This window comes from Oncorhynchus gorbuscha, linkage group LG07 (assembly GCF_021184085.1).
Source record: "Oncorhynchus gorbuscha isolate QuinsamMale2020 ecotype Even-year linkage group LG07, OgorEven_v1.0, whole genome shotgun sequence".
In the NCBI taxonomy this organism is placed as follows: Eukaryota; Metazoa; Chordata; class Actinopteri; order Salmoniformes; family Salmonidae; genus Oncorhynchus; species Oncorhynchus gorbuscha.
In genome coordinates, this window is record NC_060179.1 from 14566849 (window position 1) to 14587203 (window position 20355).

General features: G+C 44.4%; 1 protein-coding gene across 5 annotated transcripts in view; it reads right to left on the reverse strand.

Moving 5' to 3' along the window:
* Positions 1 to 8561, reverse strand: part of LOC124039506 (phosphatidylinositol 5-phosphate 4-kinase type-2 alpha-like) — a 48962-nt gene extending 40401 nt beyond the window's left edge. For 4 of the 5 annotated variants that reach the window (XM_046355538.1, XM_046355539.1, XM_046355537.1 and 1 more), the window contains exon 1: positions 7952 to 8561. In XM_046355538.1, the coding sequence (XP_046211494.1) occupies positions 7952 to 8086 (135 nt within the window). In that variant the 5' untranslated portion in view covers positions 8087 to 8561. The remainder of the gene's footprint in view (positions 1 to 7951) is intronic. The other variant, XM_046355540.1, reaches the window with a different exon arrangement.
* Positions 8562 to 20355: the final 11794 nt, after the last annotated feature.

Sequence of the window (20355 nt, forward strand, 5' to 3'; positions counted from 1 at the left end):
TAGGGAGTTAAGGCAATAAATAGGCCATAGTGGTGAAATAATTACAATTTAGCAATTAAAACACTGGCGCGATAGAGACTGGCGCGATAGAGACTGGCGCGATAGAGACTGGCGCGATAGAGACTGGCGCGATAGAGACTGGCGCGATAGAGACTGGCGCGATAGACACTGGCGCGATAGACACTGGCGCGATAGACACTGGCGCGATAGACACTGGCGCGATAGACACTGGCGCGATAGACACTGGCCGCGATAGAGACTGGCGCGATAGAGACTGGCCGTGATAGAGACTGGCCTGATAGATGTGCTGAAGATGAATGACTGTTGTAGACTTGCATACAAGTCCTTCCCAACGATAGAGTTTAAAAATAAAGAAATAGCAGCACGAGGAATAAAATAAAATACACAAGCGTCGGGCTATTTACAAGGAGTACCAGATCATGAGGTACGTACAAGAAGGAAGGGTAAAGTCACTAGGATAGATACCATTGGCTAGAAATCCAGTCAACGCTTGTTAGCATTGGCTCGCGAAACTACCTCTAACTTCCTTGATACTGGACACAGAGACATAACAATGGTAGCATCAGTTCATCTGACTCTGGAAGTAGATAAAAAGGCCTCATTGCCAAAATCCCCAACGGACCTTTGTCAAGCCCTGCTATGCATTCACCTGTATTGTGAATGGACCTCAATCTTAATTTATCCACTTCGTCAGGAGATGTACCTTTCAAATAAATGATTATCATTGTTGTTTTGTAGTTATATTGTTTTTTTGACCAAAGTCAAATGAATGCATACATGGCTGTGTCAAAACAATGAACATAACATTTTTATAATGTAGTGACATTGAACTCAAAAGACGCCCAACGATTAAACAGAGCAAATAATGAGTTAATCTGTCTGGACCAGGTGCCATTCTGTGACTGTCTCATACGCCATCTTTTTTGTTGTTGTGGTATTGCTTTGGAATACTTAATTATAACATAATAACACACAGAAATACGAGCCTTTGGTCATTAATATGATCGAATCCGGAAACTATCATTTCGAAAACAAAACGTTTATTATTCCAGTGAAATACGGAACCGTTCGGTATTTTATCTAACGGTTGGCATCCATCAGTCTAAATATTGCTGTTACATTGCACAACCTTCAATGTTATGTCATAATTACATACAATTCTGGCAAATTAGTTCACAATGAGCCAGGCTGCCAAAACTGTTGCATATACCCTGACTCTGCGTGCAATGAACGCAAAAGAAATGACAATTTCACCTGGTTAATATTGCCTGCTAAACTGGATCAGTAGTTATAACTAGTGATTATGATTGATTGTTTTTTATAAGATAAGTTTAATGCTAGCTAGCAATTTACCTTGGCTTCTACTACATTTGCGTAACAGGCAGGCTACTCGTGGAGTGCAATGGTTAGAGTGTTGGACTAGTTAACTGTGCGGTTGCAAGATTGGAACCTGACAAGTTGAAAATCTCTCTTTCTGCCCCTGAACAAGACACTTAACCCACCGTTCCTAAGTCTTCATTGAAAATAAGAATGTGTTCTTAACCGACTTGCCTAGTTAAATAAAAGGTCTAAAAAAAATAGGAAATCGGCGCCCAAAAATACCGGTTTCCGATTGTTATGAAAACTTGAAATCGGCCTTAATTAATCGGCCATTCCGATTAATCGGTCGACCTCTAGTAGTGGATGGGTATTACAGCATGACAATGACCCAAAACACACAGCCAAGGCAAAAAAGGAGTGGCTCAAGAAGAAGCACATTAAGGTCCTGGAGTGGCCTAGCCAGTCTCCAGACCTTAATCCCATAGAAAATCTGTGGAGGGAGCTGAAGGCTCGAGTTGCCAATGTCAGCCTCAACCTTAAATGACTTGGAGAAGATCTGCAAAGAGGAGTGGGACAAAATCCCTCCTGAGATGTGTGCAAACCTGGTGGCCGACTACAAGAAACGTCTGACCTCTGATTACCAACAAGGGTTTTGCCACCAAGTACTATGTCATGTTTTGCAGAGGGATCAAATACTTATTTCCCTCATTAAAATGCTAATCATTTTATAACATTTTTGACATGCTTTTTTTCTGGATTTTTGTTGTTGTTATTCTGTCTCTCACTGTTCAAATAAATTACAGACTGATCATTTCTCTGTCAGTGGGCAAACATACAAAATCAGCAGGGGATCAAATACTTCTTTCCCTCACTGTATGTATGATGATGATTCACCAGAGGTGTACAGACATTCTAGAAAACAGTATGTCTCAACCTCCTGTCCATGGATGGAGTGCCACAGGTTCCTGCCTGGGATGTTGCTGGACGGCAAAACGGCTGAGCTGCATGTCAACAGTCAGGGTGTCTCTCTCTAAACTAAGTCCTATATCCTCAGGGTGTTAAGACAGAGTAGGAATGTCTGAGGCTTTGGGTGTCAGACGGAGTTTGTTAATCCCCCCGTGTGGAGAGGGAACCATCATAGACAGAAATGTCTATCTGCTGTCACTCACTACCACCAATCACACAGCCGAGGCTTTAAAATCACAAACACAATTTGTGATTTGAATGACCTATGGTAGAGGATCTGCATCTAATCAAGTAATCTAGTGACTCCCCTGTTCTCTCTACCATGGCCATCTAGTGACTCCCATGTTCTCTCTACCATGGCCATCTAGTGACTCCCATGTTCTCTCTACCATGGCCATCTAGTGACTCCCTTGTTCTCTCTACCATGGCCATCTAGTGACTCCCCTGTTCTCTCTACCATGGCCATCTAGTGACTCCCCTGTTCTCTCTACCATGGCCATCTAGTGACTCCCTGTTCTCTCTACCATGGCCATCTAGTGACTCCCTTGTTCTCTCTACCATGGCCATCTAGTGACTCCCCTGTTCTCTCTACCATGGCCATCTAGTGACTCCCCTGTTCTCTCTACCATGGCCATCTAGTGACTCCTCTGTTCTCTCTACCATGGCCATCTAGTGACTCCCCTGTTCGCTCTACCATGGCCATCTAGTGACTCCCCTGTTCGCTCTACCATGGCCATCTAGTGACTCCCCTGTTCTCTCTACCATGGCCATCTAGTGACTCCCCTGTTCTCTCTACCATGGCCATCTAGTGACTCCCCTGTTCTCTCTACCATGGCCATCTAGTGACTCCCCTGTTCTCTCTACCATGGCCATCTAGTGACTCCCCTGTTCTCTCTACCATGGCCATCTAGTGACTCCCCTGTTCTCTCTACCATGGCCATCTAGTGACTCCCCTGTTCTCTCTACCATGGCCATTGTGTGACTCCCCTGTTTCTCTCTACCATGGCCATCTAGTGACTCCCCTGTTTCTCTCTACCATGGCCATCTAGTGACTCCCCTGTTTCTCTCTACCATGGCCATCTAGTGACTCCCCTGTTTCTACCATGGCCATCTAGTGACTCCCCTGTTTCTCTCTACCATGGCCATCTAGTGACTCCCCTGTTTCTCTCTACCATGGCCATCTAGTGACTCCCCTGTTTCTCTCTACCATGGCCATCTAGTGACTCCCCTGTTCTCTCAACCATGGCCATCTAGTGACTCCCCTGTTCTCTCTACCATGGCCATCTAGTGACTCCCCTGTTCTCTCTACCATGGCCATCTAGTGACTCCCCTGTTCTCTCTACCATGGCCATCTAGTGACTCCCCTGTTCGCTCTACCATGGCCATCTAGTGACTCCCCTGTTCTCTCTACCATGGCCATCTAGTGACTCCCCTGTTTCTCTCTACCATGGCCATCTAGTGACTCCCCTGTTCTCTCTACCATGGCCATCTAGTGACTCCCCTGTTCTCTCTACCATGGCCATCTAGTGACTCCCCTGTTCGCTCTACCATGGCCATCTAGTGACTCCCCTGTTCGCTCTACCATGGCCATCTAGTGACTCCCCTGTTCGCTCTACCATGGCCATCTAGTGACTCCCCTGTTCGCTCTACCATGGCCATCTAGTGACTCCCCTGTTCGCTCTACCATGGCCATCTAGTGACTCCCCTGTTCTCTCTACCATGGCCATCTAGTGACTCCCCTGTTCTCTCTACCATGGCCATCTAGTGACTCCCCTGTTCTCTCTACCATGGCCATCTAGTGACTCCCCTGTTCTCTCTACCATGGCCATCTAGTGACTCCCCTGTTCTCTCTACCATGGCCATCTAGTGACTCCCCTGTTCTCTCTACCATGGCCATCTAGTGACTCCCCTGTTCTCTCTACCATGGCCATCTAGTGACTCCCCTGTTCTCTCTACCATGGCCATCTAGTGACTCCCCTGTTCGCTCTACCATGGCCATCTAGTGACTCCCCTGTTCTCTCTACCATGGCCATCTAGTGACTCCCCTGTTCTCTCTACCATGGCCATCTAGTAACTCCCCTGTTCTCTCTACCATGGCCATCTAGTGACTCCCCTGTTCTCTCTACCATGGCCATCTAGTGACTCCCCTGTTTCCCTCTACCATGGCCATCTAGTGACTCCCCTGTTTCTCTCTACCATGGCCATCTAGTGACTCGCCTGTTTCTCTCTACCATGGACATCTAGACCAGTTGAGTTGTCTACGTCGGTCCTGATGTTCCAGCAACAGGAATGCAGAGTGCTGGCGAGTTTCCAGAAAGCGCTGGGTTTAATTGATGGGTCTCTCAGGAGATAAGGAAGGTTCTGTTTCTTTGCCAGCCTCAGTGTGTGTGTGTGTGTGTGTGTGTGTGTGTGTGTGTGTGTGTGTGTGTGTGTGTGTGTGTGTGTGTGTGTGTGTGTGTGTGTGTGTGTGTGTGTGTGTGTGTGTGTGTGTGTGTGTGTGTGTGTGTGTGTGTGTACACATTGTCAGGCCTCCCCCTCTCTCCATTCCAGTGTTGTCGCTAGCAGACATTCCATCTGACCCCTACTCAAACTTGGGGAAAGACAGCAGCTCTCACACAATCAGCAGGCTTTTTCCAACCAGAATTATATAAGAACCTCAACTATTACCCTCAATACAGTGTTTCCCCTAGGATTTATTTTATTTTATAGCAGAGGTGGCAAAGTTAGCGTTGGAGGGGTAGGGGTAGTGAGCGTGGCCAATGGAGTGGTCTCCGACTGAACGTTTTACAGACCCTCCTCTTGGCCACAGAGGCAGGATTTGGCTGTTTTAAAGCAAATTTACTGAAAATCTACCCATTTTGTCATGGTGCTGAGAGATTGTTCTCTTATGCTATCTGAGGGACTCAAATTATAACTAAATTAAATGGGGGCTCCATGCCATGACATTCTTTACATTTTAGATTCTGCCTGTCTAGTTTGTATTTTGGTGGTTGTTGATGTAAACAACATACTTTACATGTGGTTTTAGTTGTTTAAGTTCACACTGAAAACATTTTATAGTCCAAATAAAATAACTAGTGGTTAAGCAGTACGGAAAGAAAGACTCTAAACTGATCAGTTAGTGCAGTGTTGAAAAGTCCACAAGAAAGAGACTGGTGATCAGGAGGTGGGTACCTGGAAAACAAGCAGCTTCTGGCATAGAACTATTCTATCAATCACCCTGTGGAGTGGTAGGCAATGCAACAACACAAAAGGTTTGGACATGTTGGCTAGGGCTAGCTGGCTGGGAATCAAACCCAGATACTGTCTGAGACTAAAGAGGACCACATAAGCCCACTGAGCCAGCCCTCTCTGGAGCTAACATAAGTATTCCAGTCCAAGGTGTGGTCACGACAAGCCTGGCGAAGGAAACTACCACTGGGATAGAATTTAATGTAGGGCTAAAGTGTTGTGGTAGGGACACGCTGGTTGAGATACAAGTGGGAAGTTTACATACACTTAGGTTGGAGTCATTCAAACTCGTTTTTCAACAACTCCCCAATGTCTTGTTAACAAACTATAGTTTTGGCAAGTCCGTTAGGACATCTCCTTTATGCATGACAAGTCATTTTTCCAACAATTGTTTACAGACAGATTATTTCACTTCTAAATCACAATTCCAGTGGGTCAGAAGTTTACATACACTAAGTTGACTGTGCCTTTAAACAGCTTGGAAAATTACAGAAAATTATGTCATGGCTTTAGAAGCTTCTGATCAGCTAATTGACATAATTTGAGTGAATTGGAGGTGTATCTGTGGATGTATTTCAAGGCCGACCTTCAAACTCAGTGCCTCATTGCTTGACATCATGGGAAAATCAAAAGAAATCAGCCAAGACCTCAGAAAAAAAATGTAGACCTCTGGTTCATCCTTGGGAGCAATTTCCAAACGTCTGAAGGTACCACGTTCATCTGTACAAACAATAGTATCCAAGTATAAACACCATGGGACCACGTAGACATCATACCGCTCAGGAAGGAGACACGTTCTGTCTCCTAGAGATGAACATACTTTGGTTCAAAAAGTGCAAATCAATCCCAGAACAACAGCAAAGGACCTTTTGAAGATGCTGGAGGAAACCGGTACAAAAGTATCTATATCCACAGTAAAACAAGTCCTATATCGACAGAACCTGAAAGGCCGTTCAGCAAGGAAGAAACCACTGCTCCAAAACTGCCATAAAAAAAGCCAGACTACAGTTTGCAACTGCACATGGGGACAAGATAGTACTTTTTGGAGAAATGTCCTCTGGTCTGATGAAACAAAAATACAACTGTGCCTCAAGGTATTAGAGTGGTCATCACAAAGCCCTGACCTCAATTGGGATATTGAAGTTCCAAACCTCAGTTTGCTGAATTCTTTAGCCTACATCTGAGTGTCTCTTAAATATGAATGATCACCATATTCACCATTCAATTCTCTCTGCAATGCTGCACTGGCCTTTTTTAAAGGAAGAGATGTTTAGTGTACGTGTTATATCTGGCATGCTACACGTACAACACATACAGTAACATTGCCTTGAAATGGTTTAACTTGAGTCAAATGTTTCGGCAAACCTTCCACAAGCTTTTGTGGGGGGTGGGGGGAGAGACCACCACTGTCTGGCCAACACTTCACTCTTAGACACACAGCCACGGTTTATTCTTGGAAAAACTTTCTGTTTAAAGCAAACTCTGGTTTCCTCTGCTGGCTGGGGTAATCCTTTCAGGCCCAGCTAATAAATAACCTCTGCTCACTATTTAAAACCCCCTGTTTGTCTGTAGCCTCCAATTTAGCATGCCAGATATAACACGTACACTAAACATCTCTTCCTTTAAAAAAGGCCAGTGCAGCATTGCAGAGAGAATTGAATGGTGAATATGGTGATCATTCATATTGAAGAGACACTCAGATGTAGGCTAAAGAATTCAGCAAACTGAGGTTTGGAACTTCAGTATCCCAAACAATCACAACATTCTAGTTCCAATGCAAATGAGTATGTTATGTCATGAAACATTGGGACAGTGAGCCTATGTTAGGCTATATGGCTCTAACTGTGCCTTCTGTGCAGTCACAGTGACTGAAAGAGACATTGAGGAAGGGATCGATGATAAGCTCTCTTGACATGGGAATATCTGTTCTCTCAAGATACTGGACCCTGAGAGCTCGGAGAGTTTATACCAACGACCCACCCACACACTAAGCTACTTGTAGTATGTCACATCAAGAGTGCAGAGTTGACTATTATTATTACAACTGTTCTATCAGCAATTCACATTGACCAAAGTCAGTGTGGCAAGTAATGGAGAATCGAGACACTACAGACAATCTATCCAACACCCTCTGAAAGGCTAATTAATTAACTAGTTCGAAGTGAATTGTTGCCAAGTGGAATTTAAAATCAAGCCTGTTGCGATAAGGTGCAAATTTGCATTGCCAGGACGATAACTACTGCTAGCCGTCATCCCTGATTTGCGCCTGACAGTCTCGAGTCTGTCAAGTCAAATCACACTTTGACACATAGTTGACACTATTTCTAGCTAGTTTAACGTTATGTTTAGTAGTAAAGGGGCATGAAAACATCGATTTGACCACCACTAACCAAACCCCAATGGACAGACTCACCGAATGGTTGACTCCCCACATGAGGACACTGAGCAGAGGGTCGCTGGCTCGGAAGAGCTTCACTTTTTGAGCCACGAAGTGTTTTTTCTTCGTCTTGCTCGCAATAGATGCGGCAATGCTGCTCGCTGTAGCCATCTTTAGTGGCAATTGGCTGGATATCACCCAGTCAGTGACAGTTCGTTATGGAGCTGGGAGAGTAGCCTCTCAATGATCACCTACACTCTGCATTTAGCTAGCGAGCAATCAAAAACAACTGTAGTCTTTTCTGTATTAGCTAGATACTCCAATTTTTTGCCTTGGGTTTTAGATTTCAACGGAGCTCGCCTGCCTGCTAAACACTCCGTCCTTCGCTAGCTGTTGCAGAGCAGCGGCTGCACTGGCCAAAGCTAACGATAGCTTGCTAAACTAGAAAGCTAGTCAGTCTTTTTAGATTTTCTGTTTCTTACGCGTTCGTTGGTCAGCCCCCAAAAATATGCTAGTGTCCCAAACGTTATTGCAGTGACAAAGAGGAGAAATCTAAAATCTACGGTTTATCAAATCTGTGTTATTTCCTAGGATGCTTCCGGCTCGGTGTTGCGCTGTCAACTGACAGCTCAAAGGAGGGAGGTGATAGTGTTTCATCTACGCCTTCCTCAGTCAGTGGGTGTGTGGCACATCAGCGTCTCGTCAGCAACACTAAAACATTATTTCCGGGTCGCGGAAATTCGGCAATACACGGTATATTAAATACATATTCGTTTGTAGAGAGAAAACTTTTCTAGGTGCCGAGGAAAAGTGGGTCTGGGATTATTCTGCGTTCAAAACAACTGGGAACTCGAAAAAGAACGAGCTCCGACTGGGAAAAATCGATTTGAACGGTCACCCAACTCTGAATTCCAACTTTGGAAATCGGGTCTCTTTCTATAGCTCCGAATTTTCTGACCTGAAGTTCACTGGCGTTATGATTTGACCAAATCATTTTCAGAGTTCAGAGCTATTTTGAACGCAGCATTACTCACTAGGGTCTGTAGAATCTAGTGTCCTCCGTAATTATTGGGACAGTGACATTGTTGTTGTAGTTTTGGCTCTGTAATCCAACATTTTGGATTTGAAATGATACACTATGACCATGACGTTAAAGTGCAGACTGTCAGCTTTAATTTGAGGGAATTTGTGTCCATATTGGGTGAACCGTTTAGAAATTACAGCACTTTTTGTACATAGTCCACCCATTTTAGCGGCCCCAAAGTATTGGTACAAATTCACTTATGTGTATTAAAGTAGTCAACCGTTTAGTGTTTGGTTCCAAATTCATAGCACGCAATGATGACAACAATCGTGTGACTCTACAAACATGTTGGATGCAATTTGCAGTTTGTTTTGGTTATGTTTCGTATTATTTTGTGACCAATAGAAATCAATGGTAAATAATGTATTGTGTAATTTTGGATGAACTTTTATTGTAAATAAAAATATGTTTCTTATTAACACTTCTAATGTAATGTGGATGCTACCATGATTACGGATAGTCCTGAATTAATCGTGAATAATGATGAGTGAAAAAGTTACAGAAGCACAAATATCATACCTCCAAGATAATGCTAACCTCTCACCATTACAATAGCAGGGGAGGTTAGCATTTTATATCATTATCCCCAAGACATGCTAACCTCTCACCATTACAATAGCAGGGGAGGTTAGCATTTTATATCATATCCCCAAGACATGCTAACCTCTCACCATTACAATAGCAGGGGAGGTTAGCATTTTATATCATATCCCCAAGACATGCTAACCTCTCACCATTACAATAGCAGGGGAGGTTAGCATTTTATATCATTATCCCCAAGACATGCTAACCTCTCACCATTACAATAGCAGGGGAGGTTAGCATTTTATATCATATCCCCAAGACATGCTAACCTCTCACCATTACAATAGCAGGGGAGGTTAGCATTTTATATCATATCCCCAAGACATGCTAACCTCTCACCATTACAATAGCAGGGGAGGTTAGCATTTTATATCATTATCCCCAAGACATGCTAACCTCTCACCATTACAATAGCAGGGGAGGTTAGCATTTTGGGGTGGTATGATATTGTGCGTCTGTAAATTTCTCACTCATCATTATTGATGATTCATTTAGGACTATACGTAAATTGTAGGCCTACTATAGTTCGGTGCCATGTACTCTGGAACACATGTACATAACAGGATAACAGTACTACAAGAACCAGAGCGCTGCCTAACCTAAGTACACTGATCTCTTTCCTCCATTGAAAAAGCCTATTCAACTGTTACACTTGATAACTATGGTCGGTAAAGCGGGACAACTAAAACAATGACTGAATTACAAAATTGAAAGATAATATATACACTTTTTAAATTTTATTTTGATGTGCCAGTACATAGTATGCACATTTAAATCACAATTTAGCACAATACATTATTTCTGACAGTTTTATAACCTTAACATCAAAACATAAAAAGCTACGTCACTGATCTTACTATGAGCGTCCTAATTGAAGCTTGCTTTGTCCTGTTTTATGACGTCACATAGATGAAGTGACGTGGTTGAGATCATGTGATTTCTCTGCAACGTTGAGTAACACTCGTTTTGATTTACACTTGTCAGACCATTAAATAAAAGCACCAGGATTAAGCAGTCCCAGTTTGTATGATGTCCCACTTTCTCTGAATTCACCCTATGTCATTTATAGAAAGTGTTATAGAAAGTGTTGCTGGGTATTTAAACCTCAGTCCCTCATAAAATAACACCATATATAGATTATACAGACCCTACTGAGTAATCCCAACCTCACTTTCACATCAGCACATAGCATCTCTTTTTCTCTAAAAGGCCATATGTAATTTATAGGCCTACAGTGGATTGCATTGGTACCAATGGAATGGGTGGAGTAAAACGTGCTGCTGGGTATTTAGACCACAGTCCCCCAAGAAATAACACCATATATAGACTTTAGTGCGGGATCAATATGTTCTTAACATTCATTTACTTTAGCTCCAACAATTTCTCAATGTGCTCCACCTTAATATTGTGTTCCACCTTAATATATAATATTATTTATCTTATATAAATTAGTAATCATCTTTAGTTTCCCCCGATGTAGTTATAATTTTGTAACATAATTGTAACATTATGCGCTATGCAAAGCTGCAAAATGATTGACTTCATATCATCCTCATAGCGTATTATTGCAGAGTTTTATTTTGAAGGCTAAATATAAAAACGGAAGTCTTAACGTTGCTGCCTGGATGCTAATGTTGCTGCCGTGACGTTAACAGGTGACCGCCAGAACGACGATCCCTCGCGCAGACAGATTGGATAATGGTAGCGTTCCAGGTGGCCTAATTTGGAAGACACGTTGCGCAGATGACCAAATTGTTAAATCCAGTTCAGCATTTATATAGATTTTAGAGCTATCAGATCTGTATTAGATCTCTATAAATACAGAAGTAGTGTTTACTATTACTAGAACCCCAGAAATATGACATAATGATTTTTATTTATTTATTTCACCTTTATTTAATGATGCTATAATATGCGTAATGTAGGCGGCCTGGAACACTACCATTCTGTTCTGGTTTGCCCTCTAATATATACACTGCAATCCAACCTCCCCCAAGGGGTCTCTCTCTGTCTCACTCACTCTCGCTCTCTCTCTGCTGTAATTCCCTTCTCTCAAATACTGTATTGATACATAATGTGACATAACCTCATACATGCTGGTTACTTTTTATATTAAAGGAATATTATCAGCTGTGTGTGTGTCTATGTACTGTATACATGTCCTTTTGCAACCCCTAATAATGCATTAGTTAAAATCCATACAATATCCGCACACCCCCATCCCCTAACCTTGGATGCTTTATTGAGATGAATCTGTATCACTCAGGGCAGGCAGGCCACTGACAGTGTCCCGCATGGCCAGAGGTGCTGTAATGCGTTTAGAGGGCATTTGGGTGTTTTGGTGCAGAGCAGTGCAGAGTGTGCTTTTTTCAGCTGTGGTTGTGGTGGAGGAAGTCCTGTTCTGTCTGTTCTCTCTGTTCTGTCTGTTCTGTCTGTTCTGTCCTGTCTGTTCTGTCTGTTCTGTCTGTTCTCTCTGTTCTGTCTGTTCTCTCTGTTCTGTCTGTTCTGTCTGTTCTGTCTGTTCTGTCTGTTCTGTCTGTTCTGTCCTGTCTGTTCTGTCTGTTCTGTCTGTTCTGTCTGTTCTGTCCTGTCTGTTCTCTCTGTTCTGTCTGTTCTGTCTGTTCTGTCTGTTCTCTCTGTTCTGTCTGTTCTGTCTGTTCTGTCTGTTCTACATTTTACATTTACATTTAAGTCATTTAGCAGACGCTCTTATCCAGAGCGACTTACAAATTGGTGCATTCACCTTATGAACAGTCACTTTACAATAGTGCATCTAAATCTTAAAGGGGGGGTGAGAAGGATTACTTATCCTATCCTAGGTATTCCTTAAAGAGGTGGGGTTTCAGGTGTCTCCGGAAGGTGGTGATTGACTCCGCTGTCCTGGCGTCGTGAGGGAGTTTGTTCCACCATTGGGGGGCCAGAGCAGCGAACAGTTTTGACTGGGCTGAGCGGGAACTGTACTTCCTCAGTGGTAGGGAGGCGAGCAGGCCAGAGGTGGATGAACGCAGTGCCCTTGTTTGGGTGTAGGGCCTGATCAGAGCCTGGAGGTACTGAGGTGCCGTTCCCCTCACAGCTCCGTAGGCAAGCACCATGGTCTTGTAGCGGATGCGAGCTTCAACTGGAAGCCAGTGGAGAGAGCGGAGGAGCGGGGTGACGTGAGAGAACTTGGGAAGGTTGAACACCAGACGGGCTGCGGCGTTCTGGATGAGTTGTAGGGGTTTAATGGCACAGGCAGGGAGCCCAGCCAACAGCGAGTTGCAGTAATCCAGACGGGAGATGATAAGTGCCTGGATTAGGACCTGCGCCGCTTCCTGTGTGAGGCAGGGTCGTACTCTGCGGATGTTGTAGAGCATGAACCTACAGGAACGGGCCACCGCCTTGATGTTAGTTGAGAACGACAGGGTGTTGTCCAGGATCACGCCAAGGTTCTTAGCGCTCTGGGAGGAAGACACAATGGAGTTGTCAACCGTGATGGCGAGATCATGGAACGGGCAGTCCTTCCCCGGGAGGAAGAGCAGCTCCGTCTTGCCGAGGTTCAGCTTGAGGTGGTGATCCGTCATCCACACTGATATGTCTGCCAGACATGCAGAGATGCGATTCGCCACCTGGTCATCAGAAGGGGAAAAGGAGAAGATTAATTGTGTGTCGTCTGCATAGCAATGATAGGAGAGACCATGTGAGGTTATGACAGAGCCAAGTGACTTGGTGTATAACGAGAATAGGAGAGGGCCTAGAACAGAGCCCTGGGGGACACCAGTGGTGAGAGCGCGTGGTGAGGAGACAGATTCTCGCCACGCCACCTGTTAGGAGCGACCTGTCAGGTAGGACGCAATCCAAGCGTGGGCCGCGCCGGAGATGCCCAACTCGGAGAGGGTGGAAAGAAGGATCTGATGGTTCACAGTATTGAAGGCAGCCGATAGGTCTAGAAGGATGAGAGCAGAGGAGAGAGAGTTAGCTTTAGCAGTGCGGAGCGCCTCCGTGATACAGAGAAGAGCAGTCTCAGTTGAATGACTAGTCTTGAAACCTGACTGATTTGGATCAAGAAGGTCATTCAGAGAGAGATAGCGGGAGAGCTGGCCAAGGACGGCACGTTCAAGAGTTTTGGAGAGAAAAGAAAGAAGGGATACTGGTCTGTAGTTGTTGACATCGGAGGGATCGAGTGTAGGTTTTTTCAGAAGGGGTGCAACTCTCGCTCTCTTGAAGACGGAAGGGACGTAGCCAGCGGTCAGGGATGAGTTTATGAGCGAGGTGAGGTAAGGGAGAAGGTCTCCGGAAATGGTCTGGAGAAGAGAGGAGGGGGTCAAGCGGGCAGGTTGTTGGGCGGCCGGCCGTCACAAGACGCGAGATTTCATCTGGAGAGAGAGGGGAGAAAGAGGTCAGAGCACAGGGTAGGGCAGTGTGAGCAGAACCAGCGGTGCCGTTTGACTTAGCAAACGAGGATCGGATGTCGTCGACCTTCTTTTCAAAATGGTTGACGAAGTCATCTGCAGAGAGGGAGGAGGGGGGGAGGGGGAGGAGGATTCAGGAGGGAGGAGAAGGTGGCAAAGAGCTTCCTAGGGTTAGAGGCAGATGCTTGGAATTTAGAGTGGTAGAAAATGGCTTTAGCAGCAGAGACAGAGGAGGAAAATGTAGAGAGAAGGGAGTGAAAGGATGCCAGGTCCGCAGGGAGGCGAGTTTTCCTCCATTTCCGCTCGGCTGCCCGGAGCCCTGTTCTGTGAGCTCGCAATGAGTCGTCGAGCCACGGGACGGGAGGGGAGGACCGAGCCGGCCTGGAGGATAGGGGACATAGAGAGTCAAAGGATGCAGAAAGGGAGGAGAGGAGGGTTGAGGAGGCAGAATCAGGAGATAGGTTGGAGAAGGTTTTAGCAGAGGGAAGAGATGATAGGATGGAAGAGGAGAGAGTAGCGGGGGAGAGAGAGCGAAGGTTGGGACGGCGCGATACCATCCGAGTAGGGGCAGTGTGGGAGGTGTTGGATGAGAGCGAGAGGGAAAAGGATACAAGGTAGTGGTCGGAGACTTGGAGGGGAGTTACAATGAGGTTAGTGGAAGAACAGCATCTAGTAAAGATGAGGTCGAGCGTATTGCCTGCCTTGTGAGTAGGGGGGGAAGGTGAGAGGGTGAGGTCAAAAGAGGAGAGGAGTGGAAAGAAGGAGGCAGAGAGGAATGAGTCAAAGGTAGACGTGGGGAGGTTAAAGTCGCCCAGAACTGTGAGAGGTGAGCCGTCCTCAGGAAAGGAACTTATCAAGGCATCAAGCTCATTGATGAACTCTCAGAACAGAAAGAGAAAGAGCAGACAGAATGGACAGTCTGTTCTGTCTGTTCTGTTCTGTCTGTTCTGTCTGTTCTGTCCGTTCTGTCTGTTTTCTCTGTTCTGTCTGTTCTGTCTGTTCTGTCTGTTCTGTCCTGTCTGTTCTGTCTGTTCTGTCCTGTCTGTTCTCTCTGTTCTGTCTGTTCTCTCTGTTCTGTCTGTTCTCTCTGTTCTGTCTGTTCTGTCTGTTCTGTCTGTTCTCTCTGTTCTGTCTGTTCTGTCTGTTCTCTCTGTTCTGTCTGTTCTGTCTGTTCTCTCTGTTCTGTCTGTTCTGTCTGTTCTGTCTGTTCTGTCTGTTCTGTCTGTTCTGTCTGTTCTCTCTGTTCTGTCTGTTCTGTCTGTTCTCTCTGTTCTGTCTGTTCTCTCTGTTCTGTCTGTTCTGTCTGTTCTGTCTGTTCTGTCTGTTCTCTCTGTTCTGTCTGTTCTGTCTGTTCTCTCTGTTCTGTCTTTTCTCTCTGTTCTGTCTGTTCTGTCTGTTCTGTCTGTTCTGTCTGCTCTGTCTGTTCTGTCTGTTCTGTCTGTTCTGTCTGCTCTGTCTGTTCTGTCCGTTCTGTCTGTTCTGTCCGTTCTGTCTGTTCTGCCTGTTCTGTCTGTTCTGTCCATTCTGTCTGCTCTTTCTGTTCTGTCTGTTCTCTCTCTTCTGTCTGTTCTCTCTGTTCTGTCTGTTCTCTCTCTTCTGTCTGTTCTCTCTTCTGTCTGTTCTCTCTCTTCTGTCTGTTCTGTCTGTTCTCTCTCTTCTGTCTGTTCTATCTGTTCTCTCTCTTCTGTCTGTTCTGTCTGTTCTCTCTCTTCTGTCTGTTCTCTCTCTTCTGTCTGTTCTGTCTCTTCTGTCTGTTCTGTCTGTTCTCTCTCTTCTGTCTGTTCTCTCTTCTGGCTGTTCTCTCTCTTCTGTCTGTTCTGTCTGTTCTCTCTCTTCTGTCTGTTCTATCTGTTCTGTCTGTTCTGTCTGTTGTATCTGTTCTCTCTCTTCTGTCTGTTCTCTCTGTTCTGTCTGTTCTCTCTCTTCTGTCTGTTCTCTCTTCTGTCTGTTCTCTCTTCTGTCTGTTCTCTCTCTTCTGTCTGTTCTCTCTCTTCTGTCTGTTCTCTCTTCTGTCTGTTCTCTCTCTTCTGTCTGTTCTCTCTCTTCTGTCTGTTCTGTCTGTTGTATCTGTTCTCTCTCTTCTGTCTGTTCTCTCTGTTCTGTCTGTTCTGTCTGTTCTCTCTCTTCTGTCTGTTCTCTCTCTTCTGTCTGTTCTGTCTGTTCTCTCTCTTCTGTCTGTTCTCTCTCTTCTTTCTGTTCTCTCTCTTCTGTCTGTTCTCTCTCTTCTGTCTGTTCTCTCTCTTCTGTCTGTTCTCTCTCTTCTGTCTGTTCTCTCTCTTCTGTCTGTTCTCTCTTCTGTCTGTTCTCTCTCTTCTGTCTGTTCTCTCTTCTGTCTGTTCTCTCTCTTCTGTCTGTTCTCTCTCTTCTGTCTGTTCTCTCTTCTGTCTGTTCTCTCTCTTCTGTCTGTTCTCTCTTCTGTCTGTTCTCTCTCTTCTGTCTGTTCTCTCTTCTGTCTGTTCTCTCTCTTCTGTCTGTTCTCTCTTCTGTCTGTTCTCTCTCTTCTGTCTGTTCTGTCTGTTCTCTCTCTTCTGTCTGTTCTATCTGTTCTCTCTCTTCTGTCTGTTCTGTCTGTTCTCTCTCTTCTGTCTGTTCTCTCTCTTCTGTCTGTTCTGTCTCTTCTGTCTGTTCTGTCTGTTCTCTCTCTTCTGTCTGTTCTCTCTTCTGGCTGTTCTCTCTCTTCTGTCTGTTCTGTCTGTTCTCTCTCTTCTGTCTGTTCTATCTGTTCTGTCTGTTCTGTCTGTTGTATCTGTTCTCTCTCTTCTGTCTGTTCTCTCTGTTCTGTCTGTTCTCTCTCTTCTGTCTGTTCTCTCTTCTGTCTGTTCTCTCTTCTGTCTGTTCTCTCTCTTCTGTCTGTTCTCTCTCTTCTGTCTGTTCTCTCTTCTGTCTGTTCTCTCTCTTCTGTCTGTTCTCTCTCTTCTGTCTGTTCTGTCTGTTGTATCTGTTCTCTCTCTTCTGTCTGTTCTCTCTGTTCTGTCTGTTCTGTCTGTTCTCTCTCTTCTGTCTGTTCTCTCTCTTCTGTCTGTTCTGTCTGTTCTCTCTCTTCTGTCTGTTCTCTCTCTTCTTTCTGTTCTCTCTCTTCTGTCTGTTCTCTCTCTTCTGTCTGTTCTCTCTCTTCTGTCTGTTCTCTCTCTTCTGTCTGTTCTCTCTCTTCTGTCTGTTCTCTCTTCTGTCTGTTCTCTCTCTTCTGTCTGTTCTCTCTTCTGTCTGTTCTCTCTCTTCTGTCTGTTCTCTCTCTTCTGTCTGTTCTCTCTTCTGTCTGTTCTCTCTCTTCTGTCTGTTCTCTCTTCTGTCTGTTCTCTCTCTTCTGTCTGTTCTCTCTTCTGTCTGTTCTCTCTCTTCTGTCTGTTCTCTCTTCTGTCTGTTCTCTCTCTTCTGTCTGTTCTCTCTCTTCTTTCTGTTCTCTCTTCTGTCTGTTCTCTCTCTTCTGTCTGTTCTCTCTCTTCTGTCTGTTCTCTCTCTTCTGTCTGTTCTCTCTTCTGTCTGTTCTCTCTCTTCTGTCTGTTCTCTCTTCTGTCTGTTCTCTCTTCTGTCTGTTCTCTCTCTTCTGTCTGTTCTCTCTCTTCTTTCTGTTCTCTCTCTTCTGTCTGTTCTCTCTGTTCTGTCTGTTCTCTCTCTTCTGTCTGTTCTCTCTCTTCTGTCTGTTCTCTCTCTTCTGTCTGTTCTCACTCTTCTGTCTGTTCTCTCTTCTGTCTGTTCTCTCTCTTCTGTCTGTTCTCTCTTCTGTCTGTTCTCTCTTCTGTCTGTTCTCTCTCTTCTGTCTGTTCTCTCTCTTCTTTCTGTTCTCTCTCTTCTGTCTGTTCTCTCTGTTCTGTCTGTTCTCTCTCTTCTGTCTGTTCTCTCTCTTCTGTCTGTTCTCTCTCTTCTTTCTGTTCTCTCTCTTCTGTCTGTTCTCTCTGTTCTGTCTGTTCTCTCTCTTCTGTCTGTTCTCTCTCTTCTGTCTGTTCTCTCTCTCTTCTGTCTGTTCTGTCTGTTCTCTCTCTTCTGTCTGTTCTGTCTGTTCTCTCTCTTCTGTCTGTTCTCTCTCTTCTGTCTGTTCTCTCTCTTCTGTCTGTTCTGTCTGTTCTGTCTGTTCTCTCTCTTCTGTCTGTTCTCTCTCTTCTGTCTGTTCTCTCTCTTCTGTCTGTTCTGTCCGCTCTTTCTGTTCTGTCTGTTCTCTCTCTTCTGTCTGTTCTCTGTTTTGCCTGTTCTGTCTGTTCTCTCTGTTCTGTCTTCTCTGTCTGCTCTGTCTGTTCTGTCTGTTCTGTCTGCTCTGTCTGTTCTGTCCATTCTGTCCGCTCTGTCCGTTCTGTCTGTTCTCTCTCTTCTGTCTGTTCTCTGTTTTGCCTGTTCTGTCTGTTCTGTCCGCTCTGTCCGTTCTGTCTGTTCTCTCTCTTCTGTCTGTTCTCTCTCTTCTGTCTGTTCTCTCTGTTCTGCCTGTTCTCTCTGTTCTGCCTGTTCTGTCTGTTCTGTCCGCTCTGTCCGTTCTGTCTGTTCTCTCTCTTCTGTCTGTTCTCTCTCTTCTGTCTGTTCTCTCTGTTCTGCCTGTTCTCTCTGTTTTGCCTGTTCTGTCTGTTCTGTCCGCTCTGTCCGTTCTGTCTGTTCTCTCTCTTCTGTCTGTTCTCTCTGTTCTGCCTGTTCCGTCTGTTCTGTCTGTTCTGTCTGTTCTGTCCGCTCTGTCCGTTCTGTCTGTTCTCTCTGTTCTGTTCTGTCTGTTCTGTCTTCTCCGTCTGCTCTGTCTGTTCTGTCTGTTCTATCTGTTCTGTCTGCTCTGTCTGTTCTGTCCATTCTGTCCATTCTGTCCGTTCTGTCTGTTCTCTCTCTTCTGTCTGTTCTGTCCGTTCTCTCTCTTCTGTCTGTTCTCTCTCTTCTGTCTGTTCTCTCTGCTCTGTCTGCTCTGTCTGCTCTGTCTGTTCTCTCTCTTCTCTCTCTTCTGTCTGTTCTCTCTGCTCTGTCTGCTCTGTCTGTTCTGTCTGTTCTCTCTCTTCTGTCTGCTCTGTCTGCTCTGTCTGTTCTGTCTGCTCTGTCTGTTCTGTCTTCTCTGTCTGCTCTGTCCATTCTGTCTGCTCTGTCCATTCTGTTCTGTCATTCTGTCTGCTCTGTCCATTCTGTCTGTTCTGTCCATTGATTTGGAGCTAATTTGGTTGATGACTCACTCTCCTCTTGCCAGTAGCCTCTGCTGCTGTGGGAGACAGGCAGGCCACCTCTTAAAGGCACAGCCACAACAATGCTTAATATAATAGAATAGTGGGTGTGGGTGACATTCAGATGAGCAGAGAGTACAGTACACACATCCATATTGCCCTATATAAATAAGGTAAACCAATAAGCCCCAACCAAACAGGTAGTAAAATGTTCAGGCTGTTCTTTTAATGCAAACGTTTTCTAAAATCTAGTTTATTCAACTGCTGTGTGAAATGTAAGTGTCAAGGCATACAAAGCTATTGCTGAGGACGTTGGGAAGACTAGAACAACCAGTGCATAGAAAACCACAGGCTGTGATTTCCAGAATTAAATGAGGAAATAGACATTCATTTTGTGCTGTCATCATCAACCAAATAAAGGACCGACCTACTTCATTGTTTACGTTGCATGAGGCAGTCATTCCCTGAGCACCACTTTAACTGCTACATGCATGTGAAATGTGATGGGATGCACTCCACTGTTTGTTTTTGTTGATGGTCCAATCGTTGTTATGCACATCATGTTAAAGAGTGCGGCCCAATGTAAACCAGCAACGGCTTTCCATCATTTCAGGTAAATCCACTGGTGTAAACTAAGTACAAATATTTAGAAGTAAGTCATTTTTTTGGGTATAAGTACTTCACTTTACTATTTATATATACAGTATATATATTTTTTTACAACTTTTACATTCCTAATGAAAATAATATAAATGACGACGGCGTACATTTGCCATGGTACCCAAAAGTACTCGTTACATGTTGAATGCTTAGCAGGACAAGAAAAGAAATACAATTCACTCACTTATCAAGAAAACATCCCTGGTCATCTACTACCTCAGATCTGATGGACTCACTAAACACAAATGCTTAGTTTGTAAAGGATGTCTAAGTGTTTGAGTGTTCCCCTTGCTATCTGTTAATTAAAAAAAAAAAAAAGAAAATGGTGCATCTGGTTCTTACATTTACTTTTACATTTACTTTTGATACTGAAGTATATTTTTGAGATTACATTTACTTTTGATAGTTAAGTATATTTAAAATAAAATACTTTCAGACTTTTTCTCAAGTAGTATTTTACTGGATGACTTTCACTTTAACTTGAGTCATTTCCTATTAAGGTATCTTTACTTTTACTCAAGTATGACAGTTGGTTACTTGTTCCACCACTGGGTAAATCTTTCTACGTCTGTCTTCCGGTTTCAACCACTAAAACCTCGTGGC